Genomic DNA, 18365 nt, shown 5'->3' on the forward strand with positions numbered 1-18365 from the left:
GTGGAATACTGAATATACACAATGTCGTTTTTCCTCACTCAGGTGGCAAACTATGCAAAAGAAATACACTAGTTTGTGTGTTCAAATTAACACCAGGCACTTGACCAACTGGCACCAAAAACCGCGGACAGGAGTTCGGTTCACCTTTAACGTGACAACACTGACGCGATTTTTTTTTATTGATTCGTGAGAACTTCGCCAAGCGTCGCCTGCACACAGGAACTCGCAGTAATTCCAAAATGTATTAGCGGTTTTTTGGTTGCTAATCATCACATTGATTTAGCGGCAAACCGTGTAGCGGTTTATTACAGTTCCTCTTTTATTTAAGTATTTTTAAACGAAAAGGGCAGGTGGTTTGGCAAACGGCGACATTTGGAGTCTCTGCTCGATTCTTTCCGGCCGGAGGGTTTTAAGGCGCCTGCGTCACGCGGCCGCCGGAAGTGCCGCGGCGGGGCGGAGAGCACCGGAAACCAGGCTCCGAGGAGCGCGGGCTGGCGGATTAAAGCTCCCCGTCGACGTCTTCTCGGCCGGCAAAGCTCGGCGTGTTCCCGGGCGGGGCGGCCAGCTTTAATCCGTCGGAGCGGCGTAGCGAGCTAGCTGCCGGCGGCGCGCCTCAGGTGACCAGCGGCCTCATGCGGCCGGGCGCGGACGCGGCGATGTCGGCGCTTTATCGGCCAGGAACGCGACGTGTTACGCAGCCGTTGGGCTGATGCGACCGGGCTGAATGCGGTGTCGAGCCGACGAAGTCATCTAAACGCGACCGTGCGCAGTCGGTGCGGGTTTAACGTCGAATGCGCGTTGGTTGTTCTAGTCGCCGAGTTGCCTGCTGGTCCGCTTACTCCCGACGATGCCGCTGCTGTTCCTGGAGCGGTTCCCCTGGCCCAGTCTGCAGACCTACACCGCGCTGAGCGCGCTCCTGCTGGCGGCCACCATGTTGAGCAGCTACACCGCGGTGACCGAGCCCGGGCTCGACGACACGAAAGCCGCGGGCGCCTGGACCCTGCCCGCCGACGTCCTGGTCCACATGGTGTCCGACAACCTCTTCGTTTGGGTACGCGTGTTCCCGGCCGCTCCCGGTCCGCGGCGGGGCGACCCTGCGCGGTAAACGTTACGCCCGTGTCTCCGCAGGTCATGGTGAACACTGCGTGTTGCCTGCTGATGCTGGTGGCCAAGGTGATCCAGTGGGTCGTGTTTGGACCGCTCCGTGTCAGCGAGAAACAGGTAAAGGACGCCTCTGGTGCTGGCTTCCTCCCATTCGAGCTGTCCGAGTAACTTGACCCGCGTCTCCCTTCGTTTAACAGCATCTGAAGGACAAGTTCTGGAACTTCATATTCTACAAGTTCATCTTCATCTTCGGCGTGCTGAATGTGCAGATGGTTGAGGAGGTGGTCTTGTGGTGCCTGTGGTTTGCTGTACTGATCTTCCTGCACCTAATGGTCCAACTCTGCAAAGATCGGTTCGAATATGTACGTTTTTTTTTTGCTTTTTGAAGCATGAAAAATGACATCGGCTGCCGGCACGTGTGAGAACTTCCTCCGTATGTTGCCCTCAGCTCTCCTTCTCCCCCACCACGCCGTTGAGCAGCCACGTCCGTGTGCTGGCTCTGCTGGCGTCCATGCTGATGTGCTGCGTTCTTTTGGCGGTGCTGTGTGCTCTGGTGGGCCATGTGCACAGCATGCACACTGTGGCCTTTATGGCTGCCGAGGTAAATATTTCCTTAGGAGCGTCGACTCTAATAATGACACGCCTGTCGAAATGGTCAGCTCACTAGGATTTAAGTGTTCAATTAATAGTCATGGCATGATCATCACTTTAAAACTCTTTGCTTTTCTGGTTTCCAGTGTTTGTTGGTTACCGTTCGCACTGGCCATGTTATTATAAGGTAGGCATTTTTTTTGTAGTGTCTTGATTTAATGCACTATTGCAGCATTTGGAAATGCTCTTGTGAAAAGGCAAATTTAAAGTTCTGCTTTCTCCTTTTACAGGTATTCAATCCACCTGTGGGATCTGAACCACGAGGGCACCTGGGAGGGTAAAGGCACCTACGTCTACTACACAGACTTTCTCATGGAGTTGGGTCTCCTCTGCTTTGACCTAATGCATCACATCCACATGCTGGTGAGTGTGATGAGCAGTGTGCAGTCATGATGAAACGTATAGTCTCGTTTTTTTTTTAATGCCTGTGCGGGATAACCCAGTAGCATGGGAGTAGTTTGTGCTCTTCAAAAATGTTCATGTCCAGGCTTGTATAGGAATGTGTAGACAAACACCACAGGTGCCATGGTTGTCAGTTATCTTCACATATTTCAGAAAGCCGCAGCGTTTGCTCCAGTTTTGTTGGTGTTATTCCATCTTTTCCTTTGTCAGTTGTATGGGAACATCTGGTTGTCCATGGCCAGCCTGGTGATCTTCATGCAGCTGCGATATCTCTTCCATGAAGTTCAGCGGCGGTTACGGCGCCACAAGAACTACCTTCGTGTCATTGATAACATGGAGGCCAGGTGAGGACGTACAAAAAAAAAAAAAAAAAAAAAGTCACATCACACCACATGCAGGTCCAATTAAATTGCATCAAACTCTGTCTTGCTTCGGCCTTTCAGGTTTGCAGTTGCCACCCCAGATGAGCTGGTGGCCAATAATGACGACTGCGCTATCTGCTGGGACTCTATGACCTCAGCACGCAAACTGCCCTGTGGACATCTTTTCCACAAGTGAGGACTAAACTCTTAGTAGATGCACACTGATGCCATTTACTGTTGCATGTCTGTGTTTTAAACAGTTGTTATAATTTATTTATAGGCAGAGAAAGTTAATTCTTTGTACTTTTTTTTTTTTTTTGTGTTTACACTCCTTTATTTCTGTCCTTCCATGACTCCGTTCTTTTTTTGTGTGTCTGCTTGCGATCATGTGTGTAGTTCTTGTCTGCGCTCTTGGCTAGAACAGGACACTTCCTGTCCAACGTGCCGTATGTCCCTTAACATTAACGATGGTGGGAACGAGAGGGGGGAGAGAGATCAGGAGCCTCTGGCTGACGACATGGCCGCTGGTCCTGGAGCAGAGGCTCGGCCTCATCTCAATCAGCACAACCACTTCTTCCATTTTGATGGTAAGAGAGCTTTTTTAAAAAAAAATTATATATATATAAACAGCTCTTCCGATACTCTTCTCCTTAGACAATAAAATAAACGAGAGGAATAAGGCTAGTTAAAAAGTAAGGAAGCAAGCTAAAATTCAAGCAAATATTTATGTTCAAGGAAAACACAAGACTCTTCCCTAAATGATGTCTTCCCCTCCCCAGGCTCTCGCATTGCCAGCTGGCTGCCCAGTTTCTCTGTGGAGGTTATGCACACCACCAACATCCTTGGCATTGCGCAGGCCAACAACTCCCAGCTCAATGCCATGGTGAGAGTCAATGGGACTTTATATATAAACTGATTGTATTGGACATTTTTTGATATGAAAGTCATTTTTATTACTTAAATTTTACATTTTGTTTTGTAATGGTGATACACAGCATAGCATACGTTGCACACCACATGCATTTAACTCTCTACTCTTTGTGAGCAGTGGGTTGCCATGAAAGGTACAGTCTGGGGGACTGTACTTTGCTCAAGGGCACCTCAAGAGGCACCTTGACCGTTCGGGATTTGAACTCACAACCTTTGGTTATTCATATAGTAACACCTGGACATATTGTTTATTATTATTATTAGTAGTAGTAGTAGTAGTAGTAATGCTGGTATTCTTGTTACCTTGTCTGAGTCTAGTGCAACCTTTACTTCTGCAGGTTTCATGTCAGTCTGTTTTAAGAGGTGTTTTTTTTTTTTTTTTTTTTTTTTTTTTTTCTTCTCTCTCTCCTCTCCTCCCCCCCTCCCCTCCCCAGGCTCATCAGATACAAGAGATGTTCCCCCAGGTCCCATACCATCTTGTACTGCAGGACCTGCAGCTGACTCGCTCAGTGGAGGTCACTACAGACAACATCCTGGAGGGACGTATACAAGTGCCTTTCCCTGCACAGGTTAGTCCTGACCTAACATGTCTCAGGTTTAAATGAGCACGGAAACAGAGACGTCATGGTTAAAGTAATTTCCAGCCTGTCCTAGAATTACACCGGGCTTGGAAACATTAGCTAGCACCGCGCTGTAATTGTGGCCACATCACAAAACCCTCTGTGTCTCTGAACCGAATAGACTTTTTTTGAAGTTGCGTGTTCCTGCTTCCAGGGAGTTGAGAGGTCTGCCATTCAAGTTAACGCTTCCCACGAGGATCCAGGGGACGCCGGTGTTGCAGCAGAACCAGAGTCTGTAGAGCCGGAGGACTTTGAAGTTCGGGGAAGTCGGTTTTCTAAGTCGGCAGACGAGAGAGAAAGAATGCTGATGCAGAGGAAGGAAGAGCTTCTCCTGCGTGCTCGGAGGTCGGATTTACCACATTCCCATCTTTCCACACCATTTAATATCATTGTGCTTGTTTGGTGCTTTTAAAGAATTTAAAGCCTGTTTAGTAAGGAGGGATCTCTTATCTGGAGAAAATAGAATAAGTTACAAAATCAGAATTACTTTGAAAGTGAAGTGATTGTCATTGTGAGACACTGCAGCACTGCACACGGTGACACAACAAAATGTGTCCTCTGCTTTTAACCATCACCCTTGGTGAGCAGTGGGCAGCCATGACAGGCGCCCAGGGAGCTGTGTGTGTGGACAGTGCTTTGGCACCTTGGCAGATCAGGATTTAAATCGGCAACCTTCTAATTACAGGGCCGCTTCCTTAACCGCTAGGCCGCCGCCGCCCCCTTGAGGACACTGAAAAAATGGGACTAATTGTTCAACTTTGACCTTCAATTGTGACACATTAATGTGCGTTTGATAGAAACAAGCATCAAAGTGTGTGAACCACGGCCAGTTTTTGAGCCCGCAACACAAGCATTTTTAAAAATATATATATATACATATATTTTTTTTGCTTTAATCCAAGTGTGAAGTGTTTAAACATTTGCTATACAGTACTGATTAAGACCAAGAATTTAAGCATTAAACGTTTGACTTATGCAAGAAAAACTAGAACAGAGTGAATAAATTGATGTATTCATAGTTGGGGGTCCTAGTGAACCAGAACTGATTACTTCATTGATGGTAACGTGAAAGCATGTTGTAAGTCGCTCTGGATCAGGGCGTCTGCCAAGTGCTGTAATTGTAAATGTGTCAACACCACATCCATTGGATGCTGACTTCCTTCTGTTTTTCCTCTAGGCGCTTTCTGAGTAAGGGTGAGGAGCAATCTGCTTCTTCCTCTGCAGCAGCTCTGGAGGAAGATGAGTGTCTACCACCTCTGGAGGATCACTACTCGGGCTCGGACACTGTGGTGCTGCGGCGCAGGATGCTAGCCGCTGCGGCAGAGCGGCGCATGCAGAGGCAGCCAGACACTTCCCTCTGAGAACACTTCAGGCCCGTCTTTATCACCACCCCTCCTCGTCCAATCGAAGAACTGCAAACACTTTCTGCTTTATCGGTCACAGCCAGCAGGAAACAAGAAAAAGAGCATGACTTCCGCCACAGCTGTGACTACAACGCTGAATCATTAACCAGAGCTAGATAAGGCTTCTGAATGCATCTGACACGGTCTTATGTAGGCACTACAAAGCACTGATCAGAGATGAAGCAGCAGGGGCTCCTAGGCTGAGGGCTGGTCAAAAAAATAAATAAAAAAAAATCTATGCATGTCACTTTTATCTGTCTCTTAAAATCCAGTGACATTAAACTAGACACCTGCTGTATTTCACCGCAGCTTGATCTGCAGTATACACTTTGTTATTCTTCGCATCTGCCAATCCTGACTGGGGAAAGCGATGGTTTTGGCTTTCTGGAGGAACGTTTAACTGTGATGAAGAGTGCCAGTTCTTTTTTTTTTTTTTTTTTTTTTTTTTTTTTTTTTTTTTTCTCTCTCTTCGACGTTGCGTGCAGTGCTCAGTTGAACTCGGGTCGAGTGTCAACCACTTTTATATTGCAAAGGTTTTGAGTCCGAATGAATGAAAGGCGTTTCAGAATGAATGAGGTAAGAGATGAACAACTCATGCAGTGTACTTAACAGGACCGAATCCATTTTTATTTATTTATCCCCCCCCTCCTTATAGTTGCAAACAGGCTATTATCAGGACTGGTGACATTTGTAGTATAGCTGGGACTTCTGCTACCCAGAGTCCATCCGTCTGAGACATTTTCAAAAAAGGTCTGGCAGATGCAGTCTTTAATCTTTCCAAGTCCTCAGCTTTCTAAACTATTTATCTCTTTTAGCCATGTGGTTGTATTGCTTCTTGAGTTTCGGTGGTAATGCATGCACTGCAGTGGCGTTTAGCCTGCATAGCTCAAATGTTTTGTTAAGTTTTGAATTCAGCTGCAGTATTTGCTGCTGCAGGAATTCGTCCTTCATTGCCTTGATTTCCAGCTATTCATCTCACTTGTGTTGAGCTTTCATTTAAAACTTGTGTAACTTGTGCAATGAGCTGGTTCCTATGCTGCCACGTCAAGCTGACTTCAAAGCTGCCATTGGATGATCCTGACCCATTGTAATTAAGTATTGCCATTTTGGTAATACCAAGTAATTATAGTAAGATTGAATCATGTTTTAATTGTCATTGTTATTTGATCGGTTATACTTGATTGACCACATTGAGAGTGCAAATATTTTAGGGAAAGAGGCTGAATATGTTATTTAGTATCTTAAACAATAATTTATGTTTGCCCTGCTTCTGTCTCACACTGTGAAGTTTTTTTTTTTTTTTAATGAGCTGCCCACAAATGTCCCTTTCGGTCCTGTAGTCTCTTTCTACACATGAGATTTCTGGATTCTGGACTGTTTGACCTTTTTGATATGTCAGTTGTCTTTTCAAGTGTTTCCAAAGACAGCGTTGCAGTCGCTTGAAGGAGTTGCAAACAGCCGTTTTGTGTTTTTTTTTTTTTTTTTTTTTTGGGTTGCACCACTGCACCTCGAAACAGTATTTTCTAAATGTATTGTTTCATGTTATTTTTCACACTTTACCTGACCTGTGACGACATTTAAATTAATCCTAAAACAGAGTTAACTGTATGAATGCTTTTGTACACAGGATGCTTTCATTTGTGCCTAAATTCTACCTTAAATAAAGAATACTTTGACTTGTGTAATTAATTTTGTAATAAACACTGCAATTAACATGTGAATCACCCCCTGTACAAAAATACTGAAATAAAGCCAGATCTACTAAAGCTTTTAACAGCAAATTTGCTTGTTACTGTGGACTGGTTATTGCAGGGACCTGTAGTGGATCATGAACATACTTATCCAAAAGTCGCAAATAGGTATACTGCGAGGTATAATGATATTTAATCCCTAATTTAATCTGAAATGTTGTTTCATAAACAAGAATACATGGCAGAACATAAAAAAAAGTCTGTAACTGCACTCCTGGTCCGGCGCCACGCATGCCACTATAGCTGAGGAACAACGAATGACGGCCGCAATAAAAAAAAAATTCTACTTAATAAGACGTTTCACTCCAGCCTAGCTGTGATGGTGGCTGTTCTGTGGATGGTCTTGCCTCGTTCCTCCACAGCGACCTCAATAGCAACAATAGAGGCTTTGTAACAGTACAGCACTGAAATCTGAATGGGCCTAAAAATGAAAAAATATTCCCTTGGGATTCAGTGATGAATAATTTTGCAAACTAGATGACTGGGCCATTGACTGTCAGTGTTTGCCATACAATTAATATTGAGGGCTCTTCCAAGAATAATGTCATTAAATGTGTTTTGTCATACCTTAATTAGAAAAAGCTTCTTATTTCATCTTTACATGCTTATTTAGGCATACAGAAAGGAATAAATATAAACTGTCAGGATATTTACAATATGGTTTTCATAAATTCAATAGAGAAATGTTGGAAAGTATTTTTTTGAGGTGTGGTATGCTTGACTGGCTAAATTAAATATCCATGCCCATCTCCTCTGCATGTTTAAGAAGGTCTTTGGAAAATGTGCTCCCTTGGTGATAACCTTTTGTGCATCAGTACCAAATTCATTGAAATTCAAGGAGATAAAAAATGTCCCATTTGCAGTCATACGAGTCACGCCTGACAGCTTGATTATGGTGAAATGGTAATTGCCCTTGAAACCATTTTAGATTCAGTGGACTTGTTTTTTCATATATATATATATAACTAGAACAGAGTGTGTCATAAAACATGACACACACATATATATATATATGTGTGTGTCATGTTTTATGAAACTAAATGTTGATCTCATGTTGATCACTAAGCACTGTGGTCTCAGATGAGCTGTTATTTTAATGTGCATGTAAATTGATTGCTTGACACAATTTTCGTTTTGTGAAGATATTATGCATTAAAAAGTACCAGTGTTGCCACTTTTATTAAAGTGCGAAGGAAAATAGAGATAAAATAATTATTGACTTCGCATTAAATGTGGAATGTCCTGTCCGTGTAGCTGCCTGTAGAGGGCACCATACTCCCATTCATTTGCAGAATAAACTAGCCTGCGACCTGGATTACAGGGTACAAACGTCAGATGCCAGCTCAAGTGATTCACTTGATAAAGGGTAAGTAAAAAAGGCAAGATGACCCTCGTTTTATAATCCACTTAAAATGGAAAGTATATTTTTAGAATAAGGCTGTATTGATCCATTGCCGCACCCCGACCCCCCCCCTCTATTTCTTCTTTCATATTATAAATATGGTTCTGTTATCCCCGTTTTCTGAGTGCCATAATGGAAATGCCAATATGAGATGAAGCGGGTGGCTGAGATTGAGAGAGATTGGCCCGGCCCGGCGCGGAGGGGATACGGTGTGTGTTCTCTCCTCCCGCTTACTTCCCCTCCAGAGCAGAGGGGACCAGCTGGTGGCTGCTGAGGGTACTTAGGAGAGAAACGGAGCCAATCCAAACAGCTCGGCTGGATGGCTATCTGCATAAACAGTTTTGAAAGGCTTCATGATGATTTTTAGTGGGGGAGTGGGGGGAGGCGGAGGAGGAGGGGGGGGGGGGGGTTATTGACACTGGTAGCTGCCAGCAGAGAGGAGAGGAGCCCTAGCAGGATATCTGCAGTCAGATGCTGTAAATGAACAAGCGGATTTATTCTTTTCCTGTCTTGCTTTATACACTGGATGCGCTTCCTGTCTTTGTGTTCCTCACCTCTGCATTCCAGGACTGTCAGTTTTAATGTAAGGGTCTGGAAATGTCGAGAAATGGATCCGATTTTCCTGAAGTGTAGAGGGGTGGCACGGCGCATGAAAATAATAATCTGCTTTCTGCCTTAATTGGATTGATTGAATCAGTCTCTGTGTGTCATTACCAAATCAATTGAAAATAAATAACAGAAATGAAAAGAATGATCATACTATTTTCCCTGGATGCTCTTTTTTTTGTGTTTCTTTCTTCCCCTGTAGCGTTTAGATCCACTGCACTGACAGACACAGCTGTGTAAACTGCATTGACATGCTTTTGTACTCTGAGTCTCCTGATGGAGAGCTCTGGTTATGGGTGTTATAATCTTATGCCATCCTATAGCCAAGACAGTGATGCCACTTGGCCTGGTAAAAAAAATACATAATCACTGTGAGGTGCTCATCAAATAAAAATAGTTCATTATAACTGAGTATTGATGATGGCAATATTTATGATATGATGAATACATCTTACTGCATATAAATGAATTAGTTACTAAAAGATATCCACGGAGGACGTAATTCTTATGCCAGATTCACATTTATTGTATTTTAATGATTTGTCTTAAGCTGTTTCCACCAATAATATGATGCATTCAAGATAATATGCAAATGTAATCCGATCAAGGACAAATTTGAATGCATTTATGCAGTATTAGGCTCCCCCTCCCTATTCATCTGCATATGTTGTACAAATAATAGTTTTATCCATTCTCCCTGAAGGTCCATAAAGGTCAATAAAAAAGAAGGTCATTAAAGGAATTTAATTACTTAATCAATAGTCTTTCCAGTTTCCCCTAGCCATGTATTGAGTAAATTGCACTTGAAGTTGTTGCTTGCTTTATCTGCTTGTTAAAATGACAGAAGAAGCACAGACCATTTTCCCCCCAAAGATATGTCCTCGAGTTGTGTGTTTGTTATGTTAACATTTTTCATCTTGATTTGCAGAGCATTGACAATTTGGTGGAGTTACATACTTCACACAATTCCTTCCACTCTTTTCAGTAGAAAAACTATAATTCTTTCTGCTCCTTCCATTTAATCTCTGCTCCTGTCTGCCCCAGCTGAGGGGAGGTTCGGAAAAAAAAATCACATTTATGTGGCGTGAAAAGTATCTGTCATAGTGGTTAAAGATCTTTGAGCTACACTAGTCAGCCGAAATGGCTCCCTTGAGTGCTCTTACGCTGATAGAAATCAATAGAGCTTTTTACTGTCATCCTTGAAGCTTTGTGACTCGTATTGATGCTTGTGTGTCACTTCAAGAGGATTTGATCTCTCTTTTCTGCGTCTCTTGGAGGCAATGGCACAATTTATCACCAAGTCTAGCATTTTACTGATTTGTGACGTGATTCACTTGCTTTGAAAAATGTCCTGTTTATTATTAAATTGAACTCATTTAAAATTAACGCAGGTCCCATTTTTTGCGGGGGAGAATAATTTTTTCCCTAACTAAACTTTAATATTTAGATAGCGTAATCAAATTGACGCCTATTGGCAGCTTGTGTTCTTTTAAATGACATAAGATAGATCAATAGATGATCCTTTATTGATACCAAAAGGAAATGAATGGGTGTTCTCAGTACCTATAAAGAGAGGTTCAACTGAGGACAACCGGAGAACACTCTCAAGAACCAGGAAAATGGCAGGGAAAATCCTCACAGGTCCCTCAAACCTCAGACTCGGACGTTTTGACCTGAAGGCAGATGATACTGAAGCCTGCAGACTAAGACCAGCCGGAATCTAAATCCTTGTATGTGTTCGCTCACTTACTTGGCCAATAAATGTGATTCTGATTCTGATAACAGTCATGAAAAAGTCAGAACATACAAAACTTTATTAAAAGTACAAAACTCTTATTAAAATGTTACCAGATACGGAGGTAGTATTGCTTCCCTTGGTCACGGTCAGAGGTTAATGAAACTCTCCTTGTCTTACTTCCTGTGCTGCCTCCGGTGTTGCCTGATAAATGCCTGACCAACCAAAGTTGTAATTAAAATCTTACAGAAACGGGCTGATCTGTATATAAATCTCTCCATCCAATTACAAGATGTAATAATTCTGCACTCGAGCTGGTAATGAGGTCTAATGCCTTTGCTAGGGCTAATCCCCCTTGGATGCTGCTGCAATCAGATGCTGGCTTTGTAATTAGTTGAGTGGGTAAAATAACTGAGCGTGAAAGAATTTGAGTGAATATTCACATTTTACTCATTTACCACCTAAAATCTGACCGGTTAACTGTTGGTCCGTTTTCCTGCAAGATTTATACTGAGTTCTGTATTATATTCTATTTTATGGGATCCTTATTCCATGGGTGTCTGAGAAACAATGCAATATTCAGCATAACAATTTACAGAATTATACATCTGCCATTGAGTAATGTACAGTACACACAGAAAAAAACGGTGTGCATGTAATGTCCTGGAGGGTGTATGTAGACCATGAATTATACAATATCCATTTTTGAGTTGCATATTCATAACACAAAACACTAAATGGGGCAGAAACGTAAAGGTTTGAAGGAATCTGGTGCAGCGAAAACAAAAGCGATCATGTCCTAGAAAGACTGGATGAGGATGTGGGCTTGGCCTCTTCTCTTACATTCTGCATGATGCTGAAAGCATTTTGTCAGAGAAGAGTAATGTTGTGCAAAAGAAAAGAAGAGCATTGTGCTCCGGACGTCAAGCAAAAATAGAGACAAATAAAGAAAAATGAGGGCTCTTCACGACAGATTTTTGTCTCACAACAATTCCTCTCTCAAAGTGGGAATAAAGGAGTTAATTGATCAAGAGGACCAGAAAGAGAAATTCATCACATACTAACAATAAAATCCATGGGAAATCATTCTGTTTGAGACAATGTGAGACCTTAAAGATCATCAGTAGGACCTGACTACCCAGACCCACCTAACTGATATAGTTCATCTTAGAACCTGAGCTCGAAGGAAGTAAAACTTTGCTTTTCAGATACCACTTGTTTGCAAATTCACAAAGAGCGTTACTATTCGACTATTTTCACTCAAAACCATGAATGTGCTGTAGTTGTTTGAACTATTTCAAGGGTGCCATGGAATTCCGGCGAGGCAGAAGATGCCTCCTTGTCCCTTATCAATCACAGACATAGGATCGTCATTTCGAGCGTCACCGTTAATGCTCCATGAAAATGCTCCTGCAGAGCTGCCGCGGGTTATGCTTCGGTGTAATTTGGTAATTTGGACAGGATGTACGGGCGGCTGAACGCTGCGTACACACATGCAGTAGAGGGCCGCGATCTCGGGCTGATGGTTGGCAGTGAAAAGGGAGACGGCTCAGTTTGTAATCCAGCACATTCTCTCAGCTGAGGGGTACCAGATGTAGATTTACATATGCACAAGTTCCCACTCTCTGATGAGATTAGCTGGGTGTGTTTGAAAGGTGCATACTTAATAAACGCCCAAAGCGGGACTATGGGAGCTTGGTCCTCGGAGAACATCGGGACAAAAGTGCAGGGGGGAAATGTCACCCAGCCAGACGGAGGCAGGGCAGCAAACAGATTGCCGCGGTCTTTGACGACCCCACATGACAAAAGGGCGTTCGGATTTACATCTAATAAAGACTGCACCCAAAGCTCAGGAAAAAGATTTTATGCTTGTCCAGTCAAAACTGGTGTTTGTGTGTTCGTTCCATAATTTTCATGGTAAGTATCCTAATACAATTACATTTTTTTCGTCATGCTAGGACGTGTTAGGTCAAGTTCTAATTCCTTCACATTATAATGAACAGGCAAATACTCACCGTTGTTGCACTAATACTAATATATCTCGCTCATTATATACACATTTTACGATTTTCTTTGCATTTTTCTTCCATTTTCATTTCCTCTCCGCCAAAGTGCTTTATTGTAGCCCTGAATGAATTTCCACCCCTTCTTCTCCAGTCTCCTGACTGACGTTCATCCACGAGTTATGTCTGTCCATCAACAGCAAAGCCTGCAATCTCACAAGTGAACGTCGCTTGTAATTAAGCTAAGTGTTAATTTACATTTGCTAATCACTAAGGTGATGCCCTGCTTAACCTGATATCCATGGGTCAGGCCCCTCTGGTCATAAAAGTCAAAACTCAATTATATGCATGATTAGCTTCATCCTCAGCCGTTCCCTGTAGCTTCCTTGCTCGGTGGATAAGCAGGAAGGCGGTGTGTCACGTGTATTTTATGACAATGGAGGGTTTGGAGACGGGGATTGTAGGCAACACTCTGAATTGGGATGAAAGGGACATATATTATTTTAATGGTGACAAATGGTCAGCATACAAAGATTAGAACATGTCCAGTGATAACGTGTAATGGGGTACCGCAGTGACCCAGTCGTCTGTGATCTGCTCGTCCTTACGCATAAAATCAACGCATTACGCATGACCTTACACCTGTAATGCACGGCTCAGATATTAATCATCATTCTTCCCCTTGCAAAATACACTGAATGTTTCAAAAATCAAGCCATATGCCAAAAAAATGTGTCAAGTGCCAGTCGTTCTCTTTTTGTCATTATATTTTTATGTGAGGCTAGCACCATTCTGGTGAATTCAGTGGAAGGCATCTTTTATTAATTGCCATATGCTTATTGACTTCCCTTTCAAGCCAATTCTTTTGTTCTCTGCTTCTGGTGGCAAGATAGCCCCCTCTATTAGGATTTGCAAGGTTTGTGAAGTGTCAGAGGTGTCCTTTTGATGTAGATGACAGACCCCATGCCAGGTAACACCTGTGCTGCTCCGGTCAGTGGCGGCCTATTTTCATCCTGACGGGTCAGCCCAGCAGACTTCATTATTAATACACAAATAATTTGCGGTGGTATGTTAACGATAATGCTGAATTAGAACATGTCACATAGATAACATGGTATCTGTAGCACAAAACTTTAATGTACTTTAAAATGGCTCCTTGTCTTTGTTGACACTCTGTGACCATGTAACTGTCCTTTTAAGCTGTACATCATGCACTGTAAAGAACATTGTGGCGACTCCAACAAAAAAATGTCTAGTAACCAATTGCTTCTACTTAGTTGGTCCAATTGAAGACTATTTTGTTTTTGTTGTGCTTATTATGTCTGTGCTTATAATGTATTTATATTATAAAGCAAAATCTGCTAATTACTTTGCAGGACAATTAACATGAACTTCTCACCACATCGGAAGAGATTTATAGTAGAAGTTCAATGATTCTGGAAGAGTACAGTTAAACTCGTTGCCCTGATGACACTTTAGTAGATGAATTATGAGATGAGTTGTTCAATAATTGACAAAGCATATTTTTCTTTTTTGACACAACCATTACATTGCACACACCTGTATTGCTCTTTTCCAACACCTTTTTACAGTAAACATTTTTTTTACAGTGAATGTACCCATAGCAACTTTACTGTTGAGGCCAGAGGAACAGAAATTTAGATGAAGCCACTATGCATTACTCTGCCACTCCATCAGAGGATTGCAACTGAATATATTATAGTGTTCAGGATCATAAGAGCTGACACTTTTTTTAACCAATGATTCAGATATTTGTGTGAGTGAGCTCTTGGTAGTGCGCTGGGCACTATAAGTAACTTTTTTTCTTCATTGATGGTTTAAAGCATCAAACCAGGACTGTGTTTGCAACACCAATGATTCAGAAAGACTGGTTGTACTCAAAATTGTGCAATTTTACATTACAACCTAATAGGTAGGTTAATAGCTTAATTGAGTGAGAATTGTCACATTTCACAGGTTTCACAATGACAAAAAAAGCATTTTTTTTTCAGGTTGAGAAGCAAGACATATGAATACAAAAAGTGGCTCTATTCAATTAATAGAAAATAAAAATAACATTTTGACAGCAGATCTACAGTAACACAATAACAGTAACAAAAAATAGGTACTTCAGAGAGCCTTTACCTTTTATATTATATAGTCCACATACATCTCTCAGTCAGTTTAAATGATTTATTCTAGACAGTAGTCACAAATAAGAGAACAAAGATGAGGAACTAAAAAGGTTATTCATATAGGCCCATGCTTCTCAGTACAGTTATATATATTAAAATTGAGAGTATTCATTATTAGTGCCTTTAACCTTCAACCTGCCAGGGTCAAATTACATACATTTTAGGCGTCATCACATTTGGCCCTTCATACGATCATCCTGGTTCAGAGCATAAGCAATCGAGCAGAGGAGCAGGCAGAATTAGTTATTTAAAGGCACGAGCAGTTGCACTTTCTCACTCCAATTTCACTCTGATACCACTCACACCACCAGTCTGACAATTCTTAAATCCCATCAAACAAGTAACGGAGAGCAAGCACAACAATGTGGTGAGGCTAGGCGTAAAGATTAACTCTTGAGGCATTTTGTCCACAGAAAATAGAGATGTCACTTTATTTTGTCCAAGGAAATCCAATGCAGTTTTACCTTTTTGTCCAGGACAAAAAAATAATTTTGTTGACAAAATGTCTGTTTATCCTCAAAATTCATGGCAGAGAGTCATTTAGTAAAATAATGCTAAAATAAACATTTATTAGTCCCACAAGTAGGTGACAGCCAAATTTCCATGCAAAAACTGAATTAACAAACCACAGAAAATCAATTTGTCAACAACAGAAAGTCATTTCATCAACTGAATGCATATTGCTAATGTCAAAAGTCATTTCTTTTGCAGAATCCATTTTGTCAAGTCATTCTGTGCACAGAATGTATTTTGTTCAAGACCAAAGCATTGAACAAAACCACAGTTCTCAGGCATCTGGGACTCTTTTGTTCTCATCAGTGGTTTGGTGTTTAATTCAAGCAATATTAATCTAGGCCCACGTGGTGGTGCGACACCATGCCTTTAAAATTGTGAGTTTGAATCTGGGCTCTGGATTTATGGTTGTGGAGTGTGCGTGCACTGGCCATGATTCTCTGGCACAAGCCACTGTGGGCTGACGCCCCGCCCTGGGTGAGTCCATGCTTTGCGCCCAATACTCCAGGATTGACTCCGACAGCCACGAACCTGCTTAGGAACAGGAGTGGATAGAGAGTGTGAGTGAGTTGGAGCCATGATTAAGTGCACAGCTGTGCCTTAGCACCACAGAGATCCTGAAGCCTAAATCCAGGGCCTTAGACCAACTGTCCACACAGTAATGTATTCTCATCGGTGGTTTAAAGGTGAAACCAACTGAGGTGCTAAATGACAAATATAATCTGCTGAGGTGCTAAAAACACTGTACAAATAATCCTCATACAACCTAGCTGCCAACAAGCACTTAACCCTTCAGTGGCTGACACCTTACACTTGCACAAGCATATAAAAAAATGAGTCTCGTTTCATAGTACGAACTCATAAAATTAGAAAATTAAAATGTACATTTTATGATCATCTGCTGCTAAAAATGTTGGTTAGCTGGTAAAACTATGATAAACTGGAAAAATGTTTTGGCGGTTCTGCAGTATTTAAGTCAAAATGGTTTTAAGACATAAATAGTCATATTTTGTATATATTTAAATGATTGTATACAGCCAAAGATATAGCTGCTCTGCACATTATATATATCCTGAGATGCATGAAATATTTCAACCACTGTTGATTTGATATATTTGCCAAATCAACAACTAAATGATCAGTTTATTGTTTCAATGGAAGCTTTATTTGAACAGTGAGAGACAGAAAAATTAAAAAAATCCCCCTATTTGATACCCTTTTCCTAAATGTGCTTTATTACTTGGTGGCAAAACCTTTGTTGATCAAGGTCAGACATTTCTTGTAGTGGCCACAAGGTCTCACCCAAGATTTGATGGTACTCTGTCGCATCCATCTTCCCTTTGATGCGGTGCAGTTGTCCTGTCCCCTTGGCACAGAAGCACCCCCAAAATATAACGTTTCCACCTCCATGTTTGACATTGGGGATGGTGTTCTTGGACTCATAAGCAGCATTCCTCCTCTTCCAAAGTTGATGTCAAAGAGCTTCACCCAGTCCCTCTATGAATCATTTGGTTGTTCAGTGGCAAAAATGTACGCCCTTCCTTGCGACCACTGCAGGATTTCAGTCCTGGTCCTAGTGTGTTACCGACTGTTTACTTGGTGACTACGGTCCCAGCTGCCTTGAGATCATTGAGATCAAGTTCCTTCCAAGTAGTTCAGGGTCTGGTTCTGCACTGCTCTAATTATCATTGGAACTCCATGAGCTGAGATCTTCTGTGGAGCTTCAGACCGAGGAAGATTGGCAGTTATTTTGTGGTCCTTCCATTGGTGAATAATAAGGACTGTGTGAGTTGTGCATGAAAAAGTTCTTCCATGGCTGTGGGTTGCTTGTCCTCTGGTCAGTTGATCTATTCTGTGCCGTCAACATGAGACTGGTGAGAGAACATATGCTAATATGAGATCCTGGAGTGGGTCACTTGGAGGCGAAAGATGATGTGCTGCAGGACTATTTGGGTGAATTTTTCCAGTTGTAGGGAATAGAGGCAGGGGGTCTGGGTATTTTAAGTGGGGATCTGGGGATCAGGCTGAATCCATGGGTCACATCATGAGGAAAAGGAGGCATGGGGTTAAAAGCATTGCATGTCAGGAGCCGCCAAAAGGGACGTCTGCAGGTGGGCGGGGTGCTGGGAGATGGGGATTGAGAATAGCAGGGGGTACGTTCTGGGTGTCAGAAGACAGCAGATAGCAGCTGTTGGTCCTTAGGCCTGCTGTGGAAGGAAATGCCCAACATCTCGTACTTTGTCGATTATCACTTTTTTTGGGACATAAGTCTTTAATTCATTTAGAGAGAGAGGGAGTTTATCATCAGTTTGAGGCATATTTATTCAAATTTCAACTAAATTCTTATGTATGGAATGTTTACTGGATTTTTATGCGAATATGCGATGCTTTCAGGCAGAAAAAAAAACCCGTTAGACAAATTAGGATAGACAAGTTGAACATCTGAGGCTCCCCTTTGTGACAACAGAATTTCAGCGTGTGCATTACAGTCATTTTGATGGGGTGACATTTTCATGAAACAAGTCAGCCGATTTCAGAAGTGCAGTTTTCTGCATTTATCACTGGGACCATCACACTGCAGTTGGCTTGATATTGTTACTGAGACTTGTAAGTGCAACAACAACAACAACAAAAATCATCGTCACCAGCCAATCAGAATTTACAATTTCTACACAGACTGTTCATATA

The 18365-nt window shown here is 42.2% G+C and overlaps 1 protein-coding gene across 1 annotated transcript; it reads left to right on the forward strand.

Annotated features, from left to right (window-relative positions):
* The first annotated feature begins 423 nt into the window (after positions 1-423).
* Positions 424-5885, forward strand: LOC114767008 (E3 ubiquitin-protein ligase AMFR-like). The gene is made up of 13 exons (XM_028958437.1): positions 424-1051; positions 1129-1221; positions 1302-1466; positions 1553-1705; positions 1842-1882; positions 1986-2118; positions 2368-2501; positions 2601-2711; positions 2916-3106; positions 3299-3402; positions 3884-4018; positions 4224-4414; positions 5247-5885. Exons 1-13 carry the CDS (start codon positions 848-850, stop codon positions 5428-5430), a joined length of 1839 nt encoding a protein of 612 aa, XP_028814270.1. The 5' UTR covers positions 424-847; the 3' UTR covers positions 5431-5885.
* Positions 5886-18365: the final 12480 nt, after the last annotated feature.

This window comes from Denticeps clupeoides, chromosome 17, assembly GCF_900700375.1.
Source record: "Denticeps clupeoides chromosome 17, fDenClu1.1, whole genome shotgun sequence".
NCBI classification, from domain to species: Eukaryota; Metazoa; Chordata; class Actinopteri; order Clupeiformes; family Denticipitidae; genus Denticeps; species Denticeps clupeoides.